General features: G+C 51.3%; 8 protein-coding genes across 8 annotated transcripts; 2 read left to right on the top strand and 6 right to left on the bottom strand.

Annotated features, from left to right (window-relative positions):
• Positions 1-1,618: 1,618 nt before the first annotated feature.
• Positions 1,619-5,980, top strand: J7T55_000439 (uncharacterized protein; the record flags this gene model as incomplete). Its single annotated transcript, XM_053132557.1, has 9 exons — positions 1,619-2,063; positions 2,114-2,588; positions 2,673-3,349; positions 3,418-4,111; positions 4,181-4,285; positions 4,334-4,804; positions 4,860-5,235; positions 5,307-5,806; positions 5,857-5,980. The coding sequence occupies 9 exons, from the start codon at positions 1,619-1,621 to the stop codon at positions 5,978-5,980; spliced, it is 3,867 nt and encodes a 1,288-aa protein (XP_052989676.1).
• A 950-nt stretch (positions 5,981-6,930) lies between these two features.
• Positions 6,931-7,713, bottom strand: J7T55_000438 (uncharacterized protein; the record flags this gene model as incomplete). The annotated part of the gene is made up of 1 exon (XM_053132556.1): positions 6,931-7,713. One exon carries the CDS (start codon positions 7,711-7,713, stop codon positions 6,931-6,933), a length of 783 nt encoding a protein of 260 aa, XP_052989675.1.
• A 1,103-nt stretch (positions 7,714-8,816) lies between these two features.
• On the bottom strand, positions 8,817-9,767 carry J7T55_000437 (uncharacterized protein; the record flags this gene model as incomplete). Its single annotated transcript, XM_053132555.1, has 5 exons — positions 8,817-9,004; positions 9,057-9,129; positions 9,206-9,218; positions 9,322-9,410; positions 9,516-9,767. The coding sequence occupies 5 exons, from the start codon at positions 9,765-9,767 to the stop codon at positions 8,817-8,819; spliced, it is 615 nt and encodes a 204-aa protein (XP_052989674.1).
• Positions 9,768-10,624: 857 nt separating this feature from the next.
• Positions 10,625-11,374, bottom strand: J7T55_000436 (uncharacterized protein; the record flags this gene model as incomplete). The annotated part of the gene is made up of 1 exon (XM_053132554.1): positions 10,625-11,374. One exon carries the CDS (start codon positions 11,372-11,374, stop codon positions 10,625-10,627), a length of 750 nt encoding a protein of 249 aa, XP_052989673.1.
• A 373-nt stretch (positions 11,375-11,747) lies between these two features.
• On the top strand, positions 11,748-12,717 carry J7T55_000435 (uncharacterized protein; the record flags this gene model as incomplete). The annotated part of the gene is made up of 4 exons (XM_053132553.1): positions 11,748-11,866; positions 12,068-12,162; positions 12,376-12,497; positions 12,562-12,717. The coding sequence occupies 4 exons, from the start codon at positions 11,748-11,750 to the stop codon at positions 12,715-12,717; spliced, it is 492 nt and encodes a 163-aa protein (XP_052989672.1).
• Positions 12,718-13,239: 522 nt separating this feature from the next.
• On the bottom strand, positions 13,240-14,477 carry J7T55_000434 (uncharacterized protein; the record flags this gene model as incomplete). Its single annotated transcript, XM_053132552.1, has 6 exons — positions 13,240-13,260; positions 13,319-13,527; positions 13,600-13,979; positions 14,126-14,233; positions 14,291-14,330; positions 14,438-14,477. The coding sequence occupies 6 exons, from the start codon at positions 14,475-14,477 to the stop codon at positions 13,240-13,242; spliced, it is 798 nt and encodes a 265-aa protein (XP_052989671.1).
• Positions 14,478-16,327: 1,850 nt separating this feature from the next.
• On the bottom strand, positions 16,328-18,487 carry J7T55_000433 (FAD binding domain-containing protein; the record flags this gene model as incomplete). Its single annotated transcript, XM_053132550.1, has 4 exons — positions 16,328-17,361; positions 17,443-17,834; positions 17,905-18,090; positions 18,150-18,487. 4 exons carry the CDS (start codon positions 18,485-18,487, stop codon positions 16,328-16,330), a joined length of 1,950 nt encoding a protein of 649 aa, XP_052989670.1.
• Positions 18,488-19,624: 1,137 nt separating this feature from the next.
• On the bottom strand, positions 19,625-20,302 carry J7T55_000432 (uncharacterized protein; the record flags this gene model as incomplete). Its single annotated transcript, XM_053132549.1, has 1 exon — positions 19,625-20,302. The coding sequence occupies one exon, from the start codon at positions 20,300-20,302 to the stop codon at positions 19,625-19,627; it is 678 nt and encodes a 225-aa protein (XP_052989669.1).
• Positions 20,303-22,474: the final 2,172 nt, after the last annotated feature.

The raw sequence follows: 22,474 nt of genomic DNA, 5'->3' as shown, positions 1-22,474 counted from the left end.
CGTTCCCCCGGCCGGCCCCCGCCCCCCCCCCCCACCACACCCCCAAACTTCCAGCGTTTGCCTTGGGGCCCCACTCCCCCCCCCCCCCCCCCCCCGGGTGGTTTCGGAGGATGGACGGCCGAGCTAAGCCCGGCCTCCGGTTTCCCCACCGTACACAGAGACAGTTGCTGACCCTGGCTAACCATACGATCGTGATTTTGGCCGTATCTATGAACACACCCGAACACGTCCCCGGGGAGGGTTACATTGGGTTGGGCCTCCGGATTGGGCCTCCGGGTTTGTCCTCCGTTGGCCGCGGTCGTGTTGCGAGTTAATCCCTGACCCTTGGTGACCCCGAAGTCTTGCATACGGCGGCAGCCTTATGCGAAGGGATTTCTCGACGGGTGACATTGCATATTATCTCCCAACTAGGTGCTCTTCCCCCTCCGTTGCCCCCTCCCCCTCTCCGTCTCTCTCTTTTCTTCTTCTTTTTTCTTGTTCTTGGCAACAGCGCCACAATATGTGCTGGTTGGCCTGTTGTTCAACCGCCCTCTATATGTCCAATGAGGTGGAGGCCGACGGCGCGCAACGTTGACAGTAGTGCGGGCGCTGTGCACACAACCTTACCCGTCCCACACGTCTCTAGCTCGTCAGCACAAGTTGAAAACAAGCGATGGTGTCCGCCCCAGGGCCAACCTCTCCTTACAATCTCCTCGCACCAGACAACCTGACCCACAATCTGGCTGGGTGGGTAGCAACGTGAAGTTGACAGTTTGCCTGAAAATCACTCGCTGGGTGGTATGGCTCGATGGGTGGTAACCCACGTTAGCCTCATTATAGATCTCGTTCACCGATGAGCCACGTTGGGTAGTTTGACCCATCAGCTGTTGCTTTTAAGTGAATCTGGACCAATGAGCTGCCGAGCTTCAAGAACCAACCACAGCGAGCGCGCGGAAGTTCCGTTCACAGACTATTCTAGACGAATAGCATAGACTGAAACGCCCACGGATAGAAAGCGCTAATGCTGTCATACATATTTGATGTTCCACATGGTGGCTAGCCGAAGCTCAGGCATCCCTGTTGGCGGGCGGAAATGAAGAAGAGAAGATGTCCAATGATACATTAGGCCTTTCACTGTGACAGCATGCAGGTGCCGAGTCTATCTATCTTTTTCCGCCACAATGTCTTCCTGAGGCAAAGTGGGTTCTCTGACCTCAAGGTCGTCCAATGACTGTGCCTTCTGTTGAACGACCCCTCTTTCAGCCGGATGCTGTAACACCCATGGTGGGAATCTGGCGACACAAGAATCCCAGGGGCAGCTCCGTGAGTGATTTCCCTCGCAAGGCTCAGAATGGTCAGGTGTTGCGAGTCAAAGATGGCCCAGGGGCCCGCGTGAAATGGCTGCTGCAGAGGAAGAGGTGAAGCTCTGGGTCCTGATGCTGAAAGGGAACACCCCTTTTTCTGTAGCCTGCATACTTAAGTATCCGAGTGGACGCATTTTGAAAGTCTCACACAAAGCTTTTTGGTCTCGATCCTAGGACCATTCGACAGGCCTGCTTTTCTGTTTTTTACACTACATCCAGGTCTTTCTGGAGCAATCTTGCAAACCGAGGGTGATCTTAGAATACTCGGAGCCACGATGGAAGTGGGAAACCAGAAATCCCGTGAAACGGCCGAGGACAACTGCGACATAAGTGATGAAGACCTCGTTTGCGATATGTGCGAGAAAAAGGATGGCTTGGTGTTCTGTGAAGGCTGCGCTTCTTACTACTGCGACGATTGCTGGCAAAGGCTGAGAAGCCATCGGGTAGGAGGTCAAGGAGCCAGTGGTGTCCCACACGGCAAATCGAAACCCGAGGTCGTTCGTATGATCAAAGTCTCCATGTCAGAACCACAAGACGAAGGCGACGAAAGGCATCAGCATATCAAGGACGAAAACTCGATCTGGTTTGGACTAAGCCAAGATGATGGTGGCGACCCGGCTTTGGCTGATTACAGACGATACGCCTCGATCATGATGGAGAACGCTGGCGAAACGTCCTCGCCTCGGTTTCCGGGACTTGTTTCTTTCATTGGACCTACTAGTAAGTTTTCATGAAGTCGTGAGGTGCAGAGAGCTGATCCAGGAACTAAGGTTCCGGAAAGAGCACGCTTATCCGACTACTCATCGACTCATCCAAACGAGCCAACGCAGAGAGTGCTGTCTCTGTGCCTGTCATCGGACGCACGGATTGCGATACCCCTACATCAGCTGACGTCCATCTTTATATGGACCCTGAAACAGGTTCGGGGACGCGGCCGATTCTGTTCGCAGATTGCGAGGGATTCGAGGGTGGTGAGCGAAGCCCTATCGCACAGGCAGCTACGTCCGCAGTCCAAGCATCGTCGGCTGGACGTAGGATTCACGATCTGCCCAAACCAAGTGGTCAGCCTTTACAAGACTTCAAGAGGGCCACCCAGGCGGTGACAAAACGAGTCATTAGATGGGCGTCTCGAAACTCTCAACATCATGAGAAAACTAGTAAAAGAGGATATGCTGTCTCTGAGATGTACCCACGCATCTTCCATGCCTTTTCGGATGTCATTGTGTTCGTTCTCAACAATCCCAAGTAAGCTCCCATGTTTTCGATATTCCCTGACGTCCTTTGCCTTGCTCCTACTACGTGGATCATTGTTGTTAAATTCAGCTCTAGGACGATGGAGGACGTAGTCGAGAAACTACTACAGTGGGCAAGAGCCAACTACTCCGCATCCATTAACATGCCGTGCAAGCCTCATGCCATAATCGCCATCAACAAATCCCCAAGCTCTTCCCAGAACGAGCATTGGCTTCCGGCTCAGACGACCAAAGAATTCTTCAAGGCTATGGACCCTCAACTGACAAAAAACCCAACGTTCAAGAGGTACGCCGAGGAATGGAGATCGGCTCAGAAGCCCATCCACAGAATGCAGGAACTCTTCGAGCAGTACTATTGGACAGTGACTGTCGTCAAGTTGCCAGAGAAGAGTAGATACGCCCTTATGCATCAACAAAGAAACGCACTGCGTGAAGTGGTCAACGAATGTTGCGAGAAGTCATTTGACAAACGGCAGGACCTCGGTATGCTGCCAGATGTCGATGAGTTTGGAATGTACTTGTCTCTGGCGTTTGACCACTTCTCACAAACTCTTGATGATCCATTTGACTATGTTAAAGCATCCATTCAGAACCGGCCTCCGCCCAGCTCCCTCAAAGATAACATTTTCGAGTTTGTCCTTCTTGTTGCTGATTTCTTCAGTCTGAAAGGCGACGTCTTCACGCTTTTCAACACCATCACGAAAATTCTGGCTTCATACTTCATGCTCGACTCAGCACGCCAGCAACGTCTAGGTGATTCCCCTATCCTTCTCTAAATTTGGCTGCTTTGGGCATAAGGCTCACTCAACGTGCTATTATAGGACAACCTCAGGATTGGTTTGAAGCACAATCCTCTGACCCCTCTGGAAACAAGGAGCAGCCAGTCTCGTATCACACGATTTGCCAAGCTGTTCTGAAGAAATACTTCGACTTTCATGTGCCTTGCGAGTACACACAGCCCAGTCGTGCCATATCACGTGGCTTTAAATGTGAGCTGGTGCCAGCCACGCACACCCAAGACATGTACCACAGGCAGTCACGGAAGGGGATGGCTGCTACGACTGAAGTATATGCCTCCAAAGGATATGAACACAAATATTATCCTCCTGATAAGGAATTCAAATGGCACGGGACGATTCTTGAAGACCTCCAGAACCTCTATTCGGAGTACGTGGACCATGGTGCCAACACGTCCGTGAGACCGCGCGAGAAGGTCGCATGGGGCCATCAGCTTCAGCTGAAGCAGTTCTACTCAAAGGGCCATTTTTACTCCAATCGAATCTGCCTCGGCTGCATCTTCAACCCGCCAACCTACCGACTGCGCTGTGGACACACCCTCTGCCTCCAGTGCGTTCTGGATTTTGGCAAACCCATACTCGGAGACGACACGCAGATCTCAGTGGCTCAGTGCCCAGTCTGTCCCACAGATGCACATAATCAAGTCATGCGATTGGATCCGGATATAGTCAACATCGACTTGGTCTATTCGGGACTTCGAGTCCTTGTCCTAGATGGGTGAGTCTTCAACAGAGGCAACCGTGGCAGCATATTTGACAGACTAACAATTAATGTACGCGGGCACAGAGGTGGCGTGCGTGGCATTGATGAGTTATGTGTCTTGAAGGCGATTGAAGACGAGTTGCATGGAATACCGTTACAGAGATTCTTCGACCTTATAGTCGGAACCAGGTGAGCCCATTAATGATGCAAAGGAAACTCGAAATGACAATTTTGCAGCACAGGAGGCATTTTGGCACTTGGGTTTGGGCATAAACTCTGGTCCATCGACGAGTGTATCGGCAGGTTTACAAGCCTGGTGCGCGTGGCCTTCACTGCGAGACCGGGTCAGAAGTACGAGGGTCTCAAGTATATCGAGCAGCTATTCCGCCAAAGCAAATACAGGTCGGGCCCACTTCGGGACGCTCTCAAGTGCTCCTTTGGTCTCTCGCCACTATTTGCTCCCACTACTACTCCAGTCGAGCCAGTATCGGACTTCAGCAGCCTCCAGTCAACGGATTCTGACAGCCTCCGGGTGCCAAGGGATCCTGTCAAGGTTGCTGTAACTACAGTCTCCGAAGCTGGAAAAAGGGCTTACCTGCTGTCCAACTACAATGTGGGATCACACTGTACCTCGGATGGCTCCAAAACGCTGCAGTACTCGCGCCACAGACCTGCCACGGACCAAGAGGAATTCCTCGTCTGGGAGGCGTAAGTGAATCTTATTGTTCACTGTCAAACACTGATAGGCTAACTTGTGTCCCAGTGCTCGAGCGACGTCAGCGGCCCCTGGATTCTTCAAACCCTTCGAACCTGATCATTTCAGTCCCTCAACTCAATTCATGGATGGAGCGCTCCTCCACAATAACCCGATTCAAATCGCCATTGAGGAGGCTCGGCGGCTGGCTATCGAACGAAATCTGCACGCCAGGCCAGACATAGTGCTCTCCCTCGGCACTGGCCAGTCGAAGGACCAGCCCGCACCCGAAGACTGGGCCAGGGACTTTGGAAGCTCCGAACACATCAACATCACTGCAAAGGTATTGCACCAGCGTCAGAAGCTCTCCTTGTTGCCAATGTTGTTCACTATAGTCAAGCACCAGTTGAAGATGAACCTGGATTGCGAGAAGCGATTTGAGCAAGTGCGTCAGGAGTCACCAAGGATTCAGAATTGAGTCGAAGGCTCCATCGTCTTAATCCCTACCTTGGACAGGAGCCACCACTTCTGGACGCTGTCGACAAGGTCGATCTGATGCTGAACAACACGCGTGGTTGGACTCAGCGCGAAGAGGCAAAAGCCCAGATCCATGACATCGCCTGCAAGTTGGTGGCGAGTAGTTTCTACTTTCAACGGATTGGTGGGCCAGGCAAAGCCCAGGGTCGAGGATCGCCGATCCAACTCCGAGGGACCATCAAGTGCCGTCTTACCAATACCTCCGAGGTGATGGCTCTGGGCAGGTTTTTCGCAAAGTGCTCTCCGGCTCCGACATTCGTATTGATCAACTACGCGAGCACGGACCAGGAAGTCATCATCCCAGTCGACGTTATGGAATCTCAGGGTCATTTTGGCGGAGTGGAAGTGAGACTTACGATACCCGGCGAGGATGCAGTTGCAAGTATCGAGTTGAAGCTTGAACGGCCAGATGTTAAGAATCGGCGTCTGTTCCGCTTGAGTGGATTTCCTAGGAAACTGGTTAAGGAAGATTACAGCTCGTCTATCTAGGTAGAATTTCCCAAAAGCCGATACAAACTTCCCTTGCCAGCATCCACCTCTTTTCACTGCCTTACCCTATTGGCCATGGAGACAAATTGATACATCCTGAGGTTTCGTGCGGCTTTGTTGTGCTGACCAAAAGGGTTGCTTTGGAGCCCAGCGGATATCTCTAATGTGGGGGGATAGACACACCTTTATGGCAGATTGAGAAGTCGGGGCCTAATATCAAAGCAGACGCTTTGCAACATCTTTATCATCTAGCACATCGACGTCCGACTTGGGTATCACAACCGCCCAGTATGTTTGAGCAGGTGGGTCTTGGTGATGTGCAGAGTGATATATATTCGTGATTCCCCTGGTCATATGGCCTGACTGATGCATCAGTGCATGCTATTGATGCACGAAATAGTGGCCCAGACCACTAGTAATGCAGCTACCGCCCAGGCCTTGAAAGGCCCCCTGCCTAAGGCCATTGAAGAGGTTGAAACAGGTGCCGTTTGGGCTCGTAGCCGATGGGTAGTAGTAGATAGAAATCCGGCCAAAGCATAAAAGAACAGGCTCGGGGCATACTTCCCGAATTTCATAGCCTAGGTAATTTTGCCAAAGGGGTTCTCGATTTTTTTCCCAAGGTTTCGTGGTTTTGACTTTACATTGCGGCTTCATGTATTGAGAAACCACCTGTCATGTCCACAAGTGGTGTATGAATTTACACATCTGCAAATTTGTGCAAAGAATGAGTTTTACCCATCATCTCAGTCTCCCTGATACCTATCCAGGAAAGGTGGGGCGAAGATGCTTTAAAGGGCCACTAGTGGTAAATTATGAGGAGGCTTTGTTATGAAAGTGCAGAACGCCCCTGAACACGTCACCAGGGTACTATAATCAGCTCAAAACCGTAAATTGGGGACTACAATTAGTTCTATAAGGTGTTCTCGTTCTCGTCATATACACTTTCGGGATTGAGTTAATGATTTGAACTATGGATACCATTCAATTGACATCTGGGCCTTGCCGTACAGATCAACAACAATTTGCGCTCCGTTGGATCCAAATACAACAAGTGAAAAAAACAGCCCATGGAGCATCGAGAACTTTGAAACTTCCCAATTTATATGCCTATTCCTCAAGCAGACACAACTTTGTTGATGGCATCCACAACACCTTGCGTCGCAGTGAAGTTGGGGCAGTGACCAGACTCTACCGTGAAAGTCTGAACCTTACGGCCCGTGGCCTTCTCCACACCCTCGACCATGCTCTGCTGCTCAGGAGTTGGGACCGATAGATCAGTGGTAGTGTGAATGTAAGCCACTGGAATCTCCCTCCAGGCAGTCTTCTCGATAGGCTGCATCATGCCCTTTCCGTGCCAACGGCACAGAGTCTTCACATATGCTTCAATCTCAGGCTCTTCAATGCCAGGAGCCCTAAGGCCCATGGTCAAGGGGGCATCGCGCAGCACAATAGTATGATCCTCGGCCATGTCAAATACCAGGGGGACATTTTCCATCTTGCCAAACTCCTTGAACTTATCAAAAGTTGACATTCCCTCTGGAAGGGCATACCCAACCATGTAAATTAAGTTGGAGACGCCCCCTTTCAAACCTTGAGAGGACCGAGCTTCAGTTCCAAGACCACATAGGGCATTGGACATCACCTGAGCGCCGTAAGAGTGACCGATAGCCACAACAGTGCGTCCAGCTCGAACAAGGCTCTCGACGTAGCTGCGAACCAAGGCTGTGTCATCCGTCAAGTCGGCATTGGGGGGACGAGCTTCATTGCAAGTGGGAAGACGTGGCACATGGACCTCGAAGCCGGATGCCTCAAGAGTAGAGGCGAGCTTTCCGTAGCTGGCCGGCGTGTGAAAGGCGCCACCGATGATGAGAAGGGTAGGCTTGCTGTTGGCAGTCATTGTGGAAGGTATTTTCGGGTTTCCGATTATGATGTGGGAAGGTATTGATGTTAATAGGGAGAAGGATGCTGTGACTTCTGTGGGATGCCCGATTAAAGCAAGCAGTTGCCTCAGAAGTGGTGCAATTGTGTCAAAGTGAAGAAGTATGTGTTTGAAGTCTGGTTTCCGTCCAGCACACCTGAGCAGCTAGCCCCTTACAAGCCAAGAGAAAGGCCTGCTATTTATCAGTCTAGAGTAGCAAAACGCGAAGAAATCACATTCGGCACGGCGGGTTTTAATACTCCATCCCTCCACCTGTCTTGTTTGCAAAAGTGACGAATGCATCGGGGTCACAGCTGTAGAGCCGCGGAGAACAGGGCTGCAACGAAGAACCAACACTCATTCCAACGTTGCAGTGCGTCCAATGGTCTACTGCAGGTGTTGGTGAATGTGCGAATGTCCGTCTAGTTTGTCAGTCTAATAGCGCCCCCACCTTGCATATCCACATGTCCGAATCAAGTGCGTTTTCAGGCCACAACCTATCCAAATAGCGCCTCTCGGTTGATCTTCCTCAGTGCTGTGCCGCAGCTGTGCCACCGGCGGCATGCCGAAGAAAAACTCTGTCCGCGCGAGCATCCAACTCCTGCATGGTCGCCTAACAGTGGGGAGAAGCTAATGGCGGGCGCTTAAAAGCATATTACAAGTATCCGGTATATTAGTAGTTGGGTCGGTGACGACTAGCGAAAACACTGTGTTGTATGTTTTGTCTTTTTTTCTTACCGTTTCGTTCTCGATTACAGTCTCCTCAGACCTCCTAGCCGCCGTAAGCAGTGTCGTACGAGTCATAATATTGTGATAGGTTGGTCTTCACTTTAGGACTTGGATGCATGTGGTGAGGGTCTTCCAGTGATGGAGTGGATGAATCATCTAATCCCTTTGAACAAGTATAACGAAAACTGACTGTCAGTTGATTGCAAACAGCACTCTCATCTTGACGGACTTCTCTTTGGACATTTGCGCCAGGGCTCCAAATTCTTTTTAGTAGAGCCAACTTCACTGATCCTAATGTATAGGCCCAGAATACTCGGACGGCCCCGAGTCTCTTGACATGTCTAGGGAACTGTTTAGGGTACCGACTCAATGGTTTGAGCGCCGCCTTCGTGCTTTGAATAAGCTTGCTCCTCATCCGGCTCCTCAGTGGGAGAAATACCAGCACTGAGGCACTCCTGCATCTTCCTTGCGCGGCTAACGGGGTTGCCGCCTTCAGCGAAGATGTGGTCAATGTCTTCCAGTCGCAAGTTACTGGTCTCAGCTGAGAAACTGTTAGTGTACGCATCGAGGATGCAGGACAGAGTTATACTAACGATAGAAGAAGTAGATGCAGGTGACGGAGATGAAGTTGCGGCCATGAAGATGAGATAAGCCTTCCACTGCAACCTGTTGAGTATGACAGGGCTGATCATAGCGATGGTGAAGTTCCACAGCTAGTTGCTGCTGACACCGATGGCAGTACCGCGAGTACGAGCCTGCAGAGGAAGAATTTCAGGTACGAATACCCATGGAACACAGTTGACGCTTGTAATAAAGTAAGCTAGCCGTTTCCAAGTGTGCATAGGAAGGGCTACTTACGACGCGCCGAATGCGAGCAAGTACAGGAAGAAGAAGGCCACGGAAGCCGCCGCAAAGTTAGTTCCGCGAGTGGTCGCGCCGCCATCAGACTGGGACAGGAGAGCAGCGATGAAAAGCATGCAAACGCCAAGCGAGCCACAGCCCCACTCCGTGATGTTCACCAGTTGTATATTACATAATGAGAGACAACATACCACCATAGTCTTGCGGCGACCCATATGATCAAGTGTCAATGATGGCCAGATACCGCCAATGACGAACATGCAAACAGCGAAACCGGGAATGATCAAAGCGGTGCGGTGTGATAATCCGACGCTGTTCTGGAGAATCGATGGCAAGTAGTAGACCACGAGAACGATAAGTCTACGAAGTTTAGATTTCTGTACGATTGTATTGAAGGTGCTAATTGTTCGGATCTGGGAATCGTTCAGAGGCTTCTCAGGCATGTCTTTCTTGTTCTAGATTTGGTTGGCTAAGCCTCAACAGCTCCTACTAGAACTCAGCGAAGAATAATAGGTGCCAAGTTGCACCGGGCTCTTATGACAAGACCGTCGAGCTTTGGGACACGGCCACAGGCAAGTGTCATCACAACCTGGAGAGCCACAACGACTGCATTTCCTCGCTAACCTTTCCTGCTGACGAGAACCACTTTCAAGCCTCAAACGACGAGACTATCAAGTTCTGGGAAACAGCCTCAGGCCGGGGTTAGCGGACAGTGGAGGGTCAAGTCGCTTTGGGCCACAGCACCTCAGAGAATTTGTTTGAGGTGAGAGCCCGGAAATCAAGTCAGGTGCGCATTTTCTAGGTCTATGTAAATCCACGGGATGGAGAGTGGCTTCAGATTGACTCTCAAAACCTATTGTGGCTACCTTCGGACTATCGGGCGGCATGTAGTCCGGTGGAGGGAGGAAGAATTGCAATCGGTTGTGAGTCAGGCCGTGTCTTGCTCTTACAGGGGCCGCCCTAGCTGAAGCATTCCAAGAAATGCGATTGCTCGTGTCTGTGTACGCCTTGATGAAACAATCTTGAAAAGCTTGTGTTCCCGGGTGCGCATCGTCCCTTCGCAAATCATTGACAGACTTTGAGTTCGTGCTTGGCTCTCTCTTTCTCTCACGCGATCGACTCACTTACAAACACTGAACCTAGGCTTGCCGTGTTCAAAAACATTATTTGTATGTGTGATGTCTGTCTCATTACTTCGGTACTGTACATCTCCGAGTCCAGCTAGGTGGGCATATCCCTCCCACGACCGTAGATACGGTTTCAACCCTGCATTACTTTTCTTGAACCGCTCATATGAAGCTCAAACAGAAGTAGCATTCATCAGCCGCGCAACTAAGCCATCGACTAGGTCACTGGTGATTTTGGTGGGCGACGTCTGAAACCCCTCCCCGAATGGGAAACGCTCCTGCTCGAAGATAGTTTCCATGAACACAGTGCTCGTCTGCGGGTTTTGAAAATCATTTCCGAGCGTTCCAAGGATGAAGGCAGATTCTGCAAATGAAGTCTTGACTTGGGCCGGAGTCAGAGAGAAGTCAGGATTGGCTGCCGTCGCAGCCGTAAGTCTGTCCTTGTGGGCAGCAGCCATGGTCTTGACATCGATCGTCGGGCCGGTGAAGTGGGCCTTGACTGTATTCCAGATGCTGGGATTGAAACTGTTGGCATTGCCAGTCACAGCGTCGGCGCGGGACAGGCTGCCGTCGTGCTCGATTACATTGTGTGCCTTCATGTCTTCGAGATTAACCGTGCCGGCGACACCTGTGGTCGAGATGTTGAAGGTCGGTTTGGCGAGCGAGATTGTCACGGCCTCATCGATGTTGAGTGCCTGGGTGAAGGCGAAGTTGAGTTGGTCCTGGCTGATATTCCTGCCATCGCGGGGTAGGAAACCATGGTTTGAGAGGGAGTTGAGCACCGGACAAGGCGAACGGCTGGCGTTGGCGGCGGCCGGTTTGAATGGAAAATTGGCGTTCTGGTTCCCAATACATAAAAGAGGGGCGGCGCAGACCAGGCTGCTCACGAAGGATAAAACGAAAAGATTGGACATGTCCACCATTTTACTGCATCAAGTGCTACGTGCTGCTATTTGGCGGAGCGGAAAATATTGCAAAGAGGGAAAGGACAAGAAGAAAGAGCAGAGTATCACAAGGAGAAATAAATAAAGAAAGAGAGCTTGATGATTAGGCCTCTTGTAACTAATGCGTTGACCCAGCAGGAATTATATCAAGGAGAGGTAAGCTGACGTGAGAGTCGCAAGACTGCAAGGGGTCTTCTATTCCCATACAAGTCTGTGCGATGTTACATTCTAGACTGTTAGTTCCTGTCTTTCCCCTTTATTTGACACAGGTGGGATTGTCTATGTCAGCAGTTGTATAGATCTGCTGTCATTCGTAGAAAGTGGGTGTATGAGAATTGAGATTAGCTTCATTATGGCATCCGGACGGTTCGGGAACAGAGAGTCTATTTCAAATGCTTTTCTTTCACCGATCTCGATAGCCTTGCCAAGTGTTTTGGGGACTCGTTTGAAGCTGGGAGAGCATAGCATGAGGTATGAAGGAGGGTGTACAAGTTTTCACCAAGCCGTTTTCTCAAACACATCCAGTTTTATCACGCGCACCCGTGGAGATCTATAGCGGCTAATGAGAGGAACGAACACCGTACCTCGCTTTCTACTGTTATACTCAGTATGAAGTCAATGCTCGGACCTCCTGGGAGAACCAGGCTAGAGATGACAATAACCGGACAACAGCAGCTTGTGTCTTGAATGCGAGGACATCCCCTCCCTGTCTGGAAAGATATCTGCGAGTGGGGGCTGTAGGTTCGATTCCTGGTACGGCCAATCTGGTACGACTGCTTCCCTTTTTTCCCGCGCAGGGGAGAGGGGAGGTAATGAAAGAGTAGGTGCGCGTGGGTGTAGCGCAGCCGGCAGGCGATTACTTGCATAAGCGCGTACAGCCCTCCAGGCCTTTGTCCACTTCGGCCCCGTGGCCCTTCGAAGGGCTCCCCTCTTGATAGAAGGTAGCACCAACTTAAGTTTAATTGACTCATTGTAAGCAGGTGCTCCTGACCGAGTCGACTACGAGTCGGTATTCGAGGAGGTCCCAGCTACGTTCACGGAGGCGGAACGCGCTACGTGGCTCAGCCAGCTCAAGGACGTTGCCGTCAGCAGTGATGCCTTTGTAAGTGATAGACGCCAGCGCAACAATATGCCTCTCGAGATGCAGACTCTAACTTGATCAATAGTTCCCCTTCGTCAACAACATCTACCGTGCAGCCCGCTCTGGCGCCAAGTACATTGCTGCGCCTGGAGGCAGCCAGAACGACTCGGCCGTCTACGAGACCTCCAAAAAGCTGGGCATCGTTTTCGTGGAGCAGAACATCCGCCTCTTCCACCACTAAGGGAGCCATGCTCCAGGTAGTAGACAATAAATACCGGGATTTTCCACGGGTCGAAGGAGAAAGATGATATGATAGAAAATATACAGCGCATCGCCGTGACCAAGAGCTGGACGGTGGATACTTTGAACAGCGTTACTGTCATGTGCCAGATGTCCAGATAATCGACAACTGGAATGTAGGTCCAAGAAAGACTAGATAGGAAAGGAGGCAAATAGAACACGCATTTTTCGAAAGCTTATCCGCGGAATATGCACAGGTAGAAGCTCGTGACAATGCATCATAACGTAGCATGTTTTGTGAAAGATCGGGCATGGATTGCCACTGAAAGGTCATCACGAAGCATGCATTCATTGCTCTATCTATGTTTGGAGTAAGATCTCTCACGATTTGCGTTTGTCTTTCCTGGACAAACTCAAAACTTCCCATCATGATCATCAAGTAGGTTTCATGCCCCAAAGAATCATATATCATGCAACGAACAGATACCGGTTCTACTTGGGAAGCCCTGCTCGTATGAGCAGCTTACAGCTTTTGCATAGCAGCCTGGGGTTGGCACAATCAGCATCAAGTTCATCCACATGCTTCTCGGTTGGCTACTCACGATATCGGTAGACTGGACGTAGTCCTCGAAGCCGGCAATCTCATCCTCGAGGTCCTGAAGAGAGATCTTCTCGTCCTCAACGACCAGGCTGATCTCCAGCTTTCTGACACCGTAACCGACGGGCACCAGCTTAGAGGCACCCCAAACCAGACCGTCCTTCTCAATGCCACGGACGGACGCCTCCAGGGCCTTCATGTCGGTCTCGTCATCTGCAGGGAGAAGAAGTCAGTATCAAACATACAAGCGGGTACAGAGCAGAGGAGATAGTTTGTGGTACGCACCCCAGGGCTTCACATCCATGACAACGACGGACTTGGCAGCAGCCCTGGGCTTGGCAGCCTTCTTCTCCTTGTAGGCAGCCACGCGCTCCTCGCGGATACGGGCGGTCTCGGCATCCTCCTCCTCGTCGTCACTGCCGAAAAGGTCGACGTCGTCATCCTCCTCCTCGGCGGCGGGCGCCTTGGCGGGGTTCAGAGTGGCTGCAACGACGTCGGGGCCGTAGACGGTGTAAGGCTTGGAGGCATCACCGGGCAGGGTCGCGAAGTCGGCCTCGTACGAGGCGATGTGCTTCCACCAGCGAGCGGCGTGGGGGTATTTGGCGGCGTCGGGACTCTCCTCCAGGGCCTTGAAGCAGGCAACATCGGCTTGGGAGGCGGCGTAACTGGAGCACGCAAGGTCAGTCTCCTGATCAGGGACCAGCTGCAAAGGGAATGACAGGGGGGCTGGTGGTAAAGAAATTTAGAGATGCACAGAATGCTTTGTTATGTCCTCATTCCCAGGTCCTTGAGTCTGCTCAGAAACACGGACCAATTGTTCTCATCATCAAAGGGCAGGAAGGGAATCGCGTCGAGTCTTTTCCTTTTCTTTCTCCCGCGATGCGAGATGAGGAGCAGCCGAGGCGGCAGAGCATGCCATCTACGTGGAAACTACAATCTGCCACCTCGCTAGAGAATATCCGGAGAGAGCACCTACCCGACGATGTAGGATCGAGTGGTCAACCAGCTGTTGAGGACTAAGTCAATGGTTAGCTGTCGATTACAGAGGTGCAGAGTGGTCGTTCGCAACACGATTGCTCGCGATGAAGTTGATAAATTTGCGCAACTATTTAGAGGAACTCACCAGTCAGACCAGCATCCTGGAGGAAGTCGGCGAAACCCATTTTGGCGAGGTAGAGAGAGACTCTGTTAAGGGTTTATCTGAACAAGAAGACTTTAGAGCCGAAGAAGCGTCGTTTCGCACGTTTACGCTGGATCCCAGAGCTCTTACATGTACCCTCTTTTTGAAAGGCTTCTGAGGTGAGGGGCAACTGGTGCACCCCACTTAGTCGGTTCGATAAAGAGAGTTTAGGCTTTCAAGGATCGACTCCGTTGATAGCAGTCTTGTGATGTAGGTTGTTATACTCGTAAAATTCCTTTAAAGAATTCACGGCTGCGCTAGGATTATGATCGTTCACCTGAAGCTGCTGTGTAAGGCTCGCAAAGACAATTACGTATCAAACGATATATAGTAGACATCACCTTATGAGTCATGCTACAACCGTGTCACGCCGTGTATGAGGACCCTGGCCGTCAATATGTCAGACTCTAATCACTACTGCACTGTAGATTGAAGGATTATGCAGCCTGATCCTGAATGATCCTGACCGTCCAACAGCAGTCTCCACTCCGCCCAGCGGACGGATTTAGTAAACCAACACTGCTCATCGCTTTGGGGGCCACAAGGGCACCACTTCGGACCTAGATCGGGGCTGTGGCCAATCAATGTCAGTATCTTGATTATAAATATTTGCTACTTATGTCTCTACCCTATTTTGCCCACGGTCCTTGTACCACCAGATGTCAAGCTACAAAGATCTACATCGCAAGCATTGCAGCCCCACCTCGTTGTTTTCCTCTTGATAGTTGTATTGCTAGAAACATCACTAAGAGGGCACCGTTTGTGTGAGTGCATTCTCATCATAGTCTTCCCCTTGCACGCAACGCAATTGGACTTCTTTTCCTGTACATTCGGTGGTGCTGTTGCAAATCAACGTCGACGGCACCTAAGTCGCTGTAGCCCTGTTTCCGTGAGCCAGCCAGAAGACCGTACTTTTCAACCAGGCTGTGAATAAGGAGAGGCCTCTAGTCAGGTCGCGTGCGGCAGTGTTTCCATTGGAGAGGGCCACGGAAATGAAGTTGTAGCCAGGAGGCGTTAACAAGAACAATGTCCAACAGAAACTCTAAGAAAAGAGCGTAGTGCCTGCTTCTGGTAACACGGTGATTCCATATTACGGTTTCTTTGGACTGATCCTCCTTTTTAAGCTTTACGAACTCCTTCTCTATACCATTGCGAAGGTGTGCGGTACCTGTAGTAGCAATATTGATAATTCGGAGGACGAGGAACAGTTGTGGGCATGAGAATATGCTGTCGAGAAAGACGTGGTATTCGCTAGACGGAAAAGACCGTAGTAGAATAACCACAACTTTTTGAGTGTTTTTGAGCTTTTTGAGTCCCTTCTCATAGTCCATGGTATCGTAAGGGAGGCGTTCACAGCAGCGATCGCGTTGATCTCGTAAGTAGGGAATGCCAACGGGCTCACGGTTGTTAATATGCCATCGCCACAAGAGAAAGAAGCCCGTGATGGCAACAACCCGAACGCGAAACCCTCAAGGAATAGGCTTGCCCTTGATAACCGTTGTTGTTGTTGTAGATCTGCCTGTGAAACGGACCATAGCTTTGTCTACTGTAACCTTGGTCCCTGGCATTATGAGGGATATCACTCGTTGCAAACGAGACATGATTTTCAAAGTTTGAAGGATGCAACATCCGCAACGATTTTCTTTTCACTATGGCGGGTTTGATTTCCACTTCGGAAGAGCGATTGGCGTTGAGGTCATGAGCATTCGAAGCATAGACGATGCAGAGTAGAGACAATGAGGTATACGAGCAGCATGGATATTTCAAGAAAGATACCTAGGTATGGCCAGTCTTTGTGGTTCAGTACAAATACTGGGTCCTTTTCCTGGACAATCACATGTCCACAAACTCATGAGCACCTGTGTGAGTACTACTAATGCGACACAGCCTCCCATTCTGCGACGGCAGCTCCTCATACCCCTCCGGCTTCCTCATCTCCCACTCGTCCCAGCCGGGACTCACCGCCGCCAGAAACAAGCTCCATGGATCCCTCGCCCTCTTGATCCCCAGCAATCTCTCATACTTATCCCCATAAAACGCCTGTTGCCAGTCAGGCTCCCCGGCATCCGCCTCATTGATATAGCTGCCAGCCCCAGGTGACACGTCAATAAAACCCTGAAAAAACCGACGGAAGCGCGCGTGGTTAGCCACCATATTCTCGAGAGGCGGCGTCGTCGACTCCGGGCCCTCCCACCCTTCGCCGTGCATCACCGTCCTGCGGAACGCCGGGTTGACGCCGCTGTCGCCTCCGGGCCATCCGGCGCGCTCGCTTGTCGGCGAGTAGTTGATCCCGTGAAAGACGTAGCCCCCGTCCTCGACGTAGATACGGATGGCCTCGTTGGTTCTGTCCAGCAGCGCCTGGTCTGCGAGGTTTTCCCGCGGAAACAGCCGCGATGCCATGCGCTGTTGCTCGACGAGGTCACCAGGTGGAGGGGCGGGGAGAGCGGGGGGAGGAGGTGTGGTGCTGTTAGGACGGGGCCCGCCGGCCACGGAGACGAGCGGCATGTTGATGTTGACGCCTACAGCACGCAGGTCGGCGACTAGGGCAGCCACGCGCGTCGTCGCGTCCGCAGCGCTCATGGCCGGGTAGCTGATGCTGGTTGTGAAGGTGAAATTGCGGGATACGTTCACGGTGGCTGCGGTGCCGTTGAAGACGGGGACGGGCCGGATGAAGTTGTAACCCTGACCGCCGTCATCGCACATCCCCGAGACGAAGGCGAAGTAGGTGCGGATGCCGCGCCAGAAGGAGGCGGGGGACGTGGCGGGCAGGGCGCCGCGTGCGGTCGTGGAGAAGGAGATGCTGGCCGAGGCGATGGGGATCGGGCTGTAGACTTTGATGATGGCAGAGGTGAGGACGCCATAGGTGCCTTTTGAGATGTTCTGTTAGTATATACAGATATTCATAATCGTCTGGCGGAGAACATGTGGACATTATCAGGGGTACTCACCCGCGCCACCTCCTCGCATAGCGTAGAATAAATCAGTATTCTGGTACGGATCTGCTGTCACGAACCGCCCGTCCGCCGTGACGACTTGAATCGACAGCACCTGGTCCGCGCCGAGCCCAAGGTACGACGTGTAAGCCGAGTGGCCGCCAGACGCGATGAAGCCACCTAGGGCTCCGACCGTCTGGCCTCCCGGCGCGATGATGGAGATTTCGTGCTGCGACGCGTAAGCTTTCAAGTCATAGCCCTGTAGGCCTGCGCTCATGCGCGCGGCCTTGCCGGTGTAGTTCCCGATTGTATAAGTGGGGAGCAGGGCGAATTCTTTGAGAGCGTGTGTCCAGATGGAGAGGGCGCCGCCGCCGGTGGAGCGGCCGAGGAAGTCGTGGCCTGTGTTTCTAAAGCCATGTAAGTCTGAGCTTTACCGGGTCTACTGTTGATATGGCATCGTACTGAGGACTCGCTTACTTGATCACAAGCCGTATGTTGGCGTTGCGGGCGAAGTTCACGGCGAGTTGGATGTGCTTCACCGTTGTTGCTTTGACGACGTAGGCAGGAAACCCGTCAAGTGTGCATGTGTCGTTAGGGTTGGACGTTGGTAGACAGGTGTTGCCTTCGACCCATTGAGGACCGATGGACACGGGATCGTTCATGCTTGATATATGTCAGTCTTTTTGAAGTGGAAGATCTGGTCTGAACCCCGGACTTCTCACTGGATGCTGGAATTGATCCATTGCTGCTGGATTTTAGTACATATCAGTGCATCATACTGCAGCCCGGCGTAGCATGGTGCAGGAATAGGAGTTGGCTTAATCAGAGCACCTCCTGAGGTTGCGTTGAAGTCTTGCCATTGTGCTTCTGAAGGCCAATCTGCGTCTCCGGGGTATGTCTTGCATTGTGCATGCGAGGGTTCCGGATTCAAAGTGTCACCGAAAGCAATGCTGGACTTGTTGAGGACATCTTCGCTCATCAATTGAACAGCTTCGAAAGGAAAGTTGTATGAAGAGGCGAAGCTCAGGAGTGCAATCAAGAAAACAAAGGACTGCTCCATTGCGACGGAAGTCTCTAGTCCTATCTACACAGTTCCACTTACTCAGACTGAGGATCGGGGACTGCTCGAATATATCTCTATCTACCTGTGACTGGTCGTTTTCAGTGCACTCAAGCGGATAACAGGATAGCGGGCTATAGGCCTGTACAGTCCGTCTACAATTGAAATACTCACAGGCTGGACGAGAATGCCAATAACACCACACCCTAAATAATTTCCGTAAATCAGTAAGCATACGATAACTGCCGCTGCAACACAACATCTACAGAGGCAAACACGATAAGTCATGCGACATCTCTCCTGAAGGCTCAGCCAGTTACTTTCCACATGCCAAGACCTGGAGGTTTACTATTCAGACAAAATGAGACTCAACAATGCAGTGTAACGGAAGCTATTGCTATTTACAAGGGTTCGCTCTGATGAAAGCTGACTTTGCATTGCATTTATCCGTGGCGAATGAGTCCTCGGTCAATTTATCATTGTTCTCCTCATGCAAGGTGATCTTCGAAGCCTGCGAACCAAACCTGGTAGCATTGCAACCTGCTGGGCCATCACGAGACGGTACGGTGCGCTGATAGGGAACCATTTCAAAGCATTTGATAATGATTGGAAAGAGTTTATACCTATTTTGACATGAACTGTTCTCATCTACTGATCTTCGCTACCGATTTACACTCAGCACCATCCTTCTGTTAGGAATTGGCAATTGGTGTATTTAGCAGACGGATAAATCGTCCGATTTCACAACCGCTCACTGGAAATAGGTTGTGTGTCCAAAACATCGAAACATGCTGTTTAGTGTGCAAAGTCTGTCCCAGGCTGTTGGTATGCTGCTACGTGGAGGGATAGCCCCTGTCGTGGAGGCCGACCCCAACTGAGGACCGTTGCCGGGTCCACGAGCGGTCACAGATAAGTGGGGGTCCGTCTTTTGATTAGAGCTAATATTAGTACATGACTACTGAGCACTGGCAATTGTGTCTGGCTAGAGATTGAGCATGGATTAAGACAACGCTGCTCTAGCTAAGTTACCTGCTGAGTGCGAGCCTTTATTGCACAGTTTATAGTATCTTGCTAGGCCCGCACTCTCCACCGTGGCATATAGGCACGTCCAAATTGCGACAACAGGCTCTTGCCCATCTACATCATTCCAAACCCAGCATCCATAAATGCATCTCCAGTCGGCAAAATCGGCCACCCCGGCAATGGGAAGGGCCAGAACAGGGAGTTCTCTACCGAGCCACCCGAACTCGCCACTCCGGAGCTTGCTGGCGACGGCGCGACCGGCAAGGGTACCGAGTCAGCCCAAAATGCGACAAGGTCATTTGTGTTCATCCTGGAGGCGAAGTCTTGAGAGTTGTTTGTGGCTGGCTGTGAGTTGCTTCTATTAGAGTGCGCCTGGCTGGCCTCTGAGTATTGGCTCCACTGGCTGTTGGTATCCAGATCATATCTGGAGCTGCAGCTTAGAAGAGAGTCCGAGGACATCGTGCTCACAGTGCTGGCTGATAATAGCTCGTCGGATATTCCAAAGGTATGTGACGTGTCGCTTACACCAGAAATTAACGTTGGGCTGTCGAGGTCTGTATCTGCGCCGGAGAGATGGCTCAACGACGGAATATCGCCAGCTCCTGAGGAGAGCTGGTTGCCCCGGCGCAGCCAGTTTGCTATGGCCTCAACAGACCGACCGCTTCGCAAGTGACACAATACCTCCTTCCATTTCCTGCTGTGCGCGACGGTGTTGATGACCAGTTCGTTGGAGGCTTGCTGGCGACGTAGCTGCTCGATTGTTGCGCGGAGGTTCAGCTTCGACTGTCGCATATTGACCTTATAGTAGCATTCAGCGCCTTGTGTACTGCATCTGCGACATGGCTGCTGGCCATCGCACTATAGAGCAGAATAGTAAATGGTCAGTTTAGGAGGCCTAGATAGTCTACGCCACGATATTTGATTGAGGTGAGGTCGGCTTGAATAGAATGACAACAGTGGGACAGTACCTTTGCGCGCTTCTTCCGACATCTTGTACAGGCATGGGGAGTGCACACGCGCCGGACCCTTTGCCTCTTCTTACTGGCGGTCGCGCCAGAGAAGGACCTTGCAGGCGATGCCTTAGAAGTGTCGGTGGAGAGGCTCGAAATTGAGGCTCTCGAGGGCCTTGCGGTCTGTGCGGTGGACACAGAAGTTAAGCTGGAATCGTGTTGGTTGAAAGAGGGTGTATAATCGTCCATGCTGATTGTGCAGGCTTGTGCTTCTTGGACGCTATAGGGATGCATGCGGGCCTGAGTGGGTATTGGATAGCGTATCGAGCAGCCGCAAAAAAGAGGGGTTTGGGGTGTCATTCAATGGTTCGGAGAATCAAGTACAGATGCGATGGCGCGGGCTTCCAGAAGTTGTCCGGTTCCTCTTTTATGGCCGTCTTTACTGTGCGAGGGATGAGGGGTGCCAGCTGCCCAGCTGTAGGAATGGAGAAGCATGGGCGTATTATTTACTTCGATTGCGATAAGCTCGGGGCCGGTTCTGGTACGGGATTTGCTACCATGGGATTATGGGATTTCATTCGGGGAGTCGGGCTTTCTTGGTGCGATATTAGGATTTGGACGGTATGTCAACGTGGCCTGACAGTCTCGGCAGAATCCTATATGGCCTCCTACTTGCAAGCTGCTGGGAAGAGACCCTCCTTGTGATCATCATCAATTCTCCGCCAGCGTCGCTGTTTCTGTTGCAACCTTTCCTACTCATGTCGCAAGGCTTTGCTGTCTAGAACTCGACCAGTAATAATGGATCGGAAGAGGCCCTCCAGGGGTGGAGGCTCTACGCAGAAACCATGTAGTACTGTGTTGCTATGTCGCAAGCTGAAGCTGTGGATGGGACTTTGGTTCCTTCCAGTAGGGCGATGATTATTCACTTATAGCTAAGCGAAGCTAATCCAAAGTTAAAAGATAGTTCCTGCAGGTCTGGACTATCCAGTCAGCATGCAAAATAAACAGACCAGAACCCCAAATCCCCACCTAAACCTCAAAAACCCTTCAGATTAGAATCCAAGTTACACAACAACCAAATAATATGTTCTTGGTTCTAATGATATTGCAATATTCAGAATCAGAGTTCAATTTCAATAGTGTTAGAATTTCAGATAGATTCCATGGTTGCGGTCGGTGAATTGGTGGAAGTATTGTGAGACACTGATTCTGGTACTGAGGTGTGGTCGGTTCTCTTTTTGCATGCTGACTGCCATCCTACCCACAGCGCACGGCAACACGGGTCTCGGCAAGTTGAGGCTGAAGAAAGTTGCGGAGGACTAAAGTGGGAGGGTGGTGAACAATTCGCTAGCTCTCCGCAGTCCGGTAGTGGTCTGATGTCAAAGGAGCAATCGTGTCGACTGAGCGTTGTCACCTCCGTCACCAAAGTTGACGTGGACTGATGCAACAACTCGGTCTGTCGCTCCGGCGACGGTCTCCGAGGAGAAACACTCAAACGCAGGTTCGTCAGGGGAACCTCGTCATGCTGAATTCCATGCTTGCAACCCCAAGACGACGACAGAGTCTCATCAAACAACTGGTGGCACCGTCTATCGACCATGTCACATGAAAGTTAATAACAAGGGAACATTCCGCCAAAGAGCAAGGGGGTTGTGGAGGGCCATCCTCACATTGTCGAGGCTGTTCAAAGGAGAGCCATCCAAACCCGCGATTTTGCTGCTATTGCGTTGGTACGCATCCTGTACAAGATCAACTATGACTTTACAAGAGAGTTTTCCTGCTCGCTAAACTTCTTTCGAACATCAACCTGCTCAGCATGAAGACCTATGGTGGATCTGAAGTTTATGACGCCCTTGTGGAATTAATTATACAGGGTATGCTGGTTTGCAAGGCTGGATAGATGTAGTCAAACTGGTGATTATTCCAGAGAGCCACACCCCCCCCCCCCTTCACCACGGTGTGCCAGCTTATATCCGTGTTATACCCATGAATAGCAACAGTGGTGCGATACCCG

The sequence above is a fragment of the Diaporthe amygdali genome, assembly GCF_026229845.1.
Source record: "Diaporthe amygdali strain CAA958 chromosome Unknown NODE_31_length_594919_cov_65_084759, whole genome shotgun sequence".
Classification (NCBI taxonomy): Eukaryota; Fungi; Ascomycota; class Sordariomycetes; order Diaporthales; family Diaporthaceae; genus Diaporthe; species Diaporthe amygdali.
The sequence above is the reverse complement of the archived record's forward strand: the minus strand, read 5'-3'. Positions and strand labels throughout refer to the sequence as shown.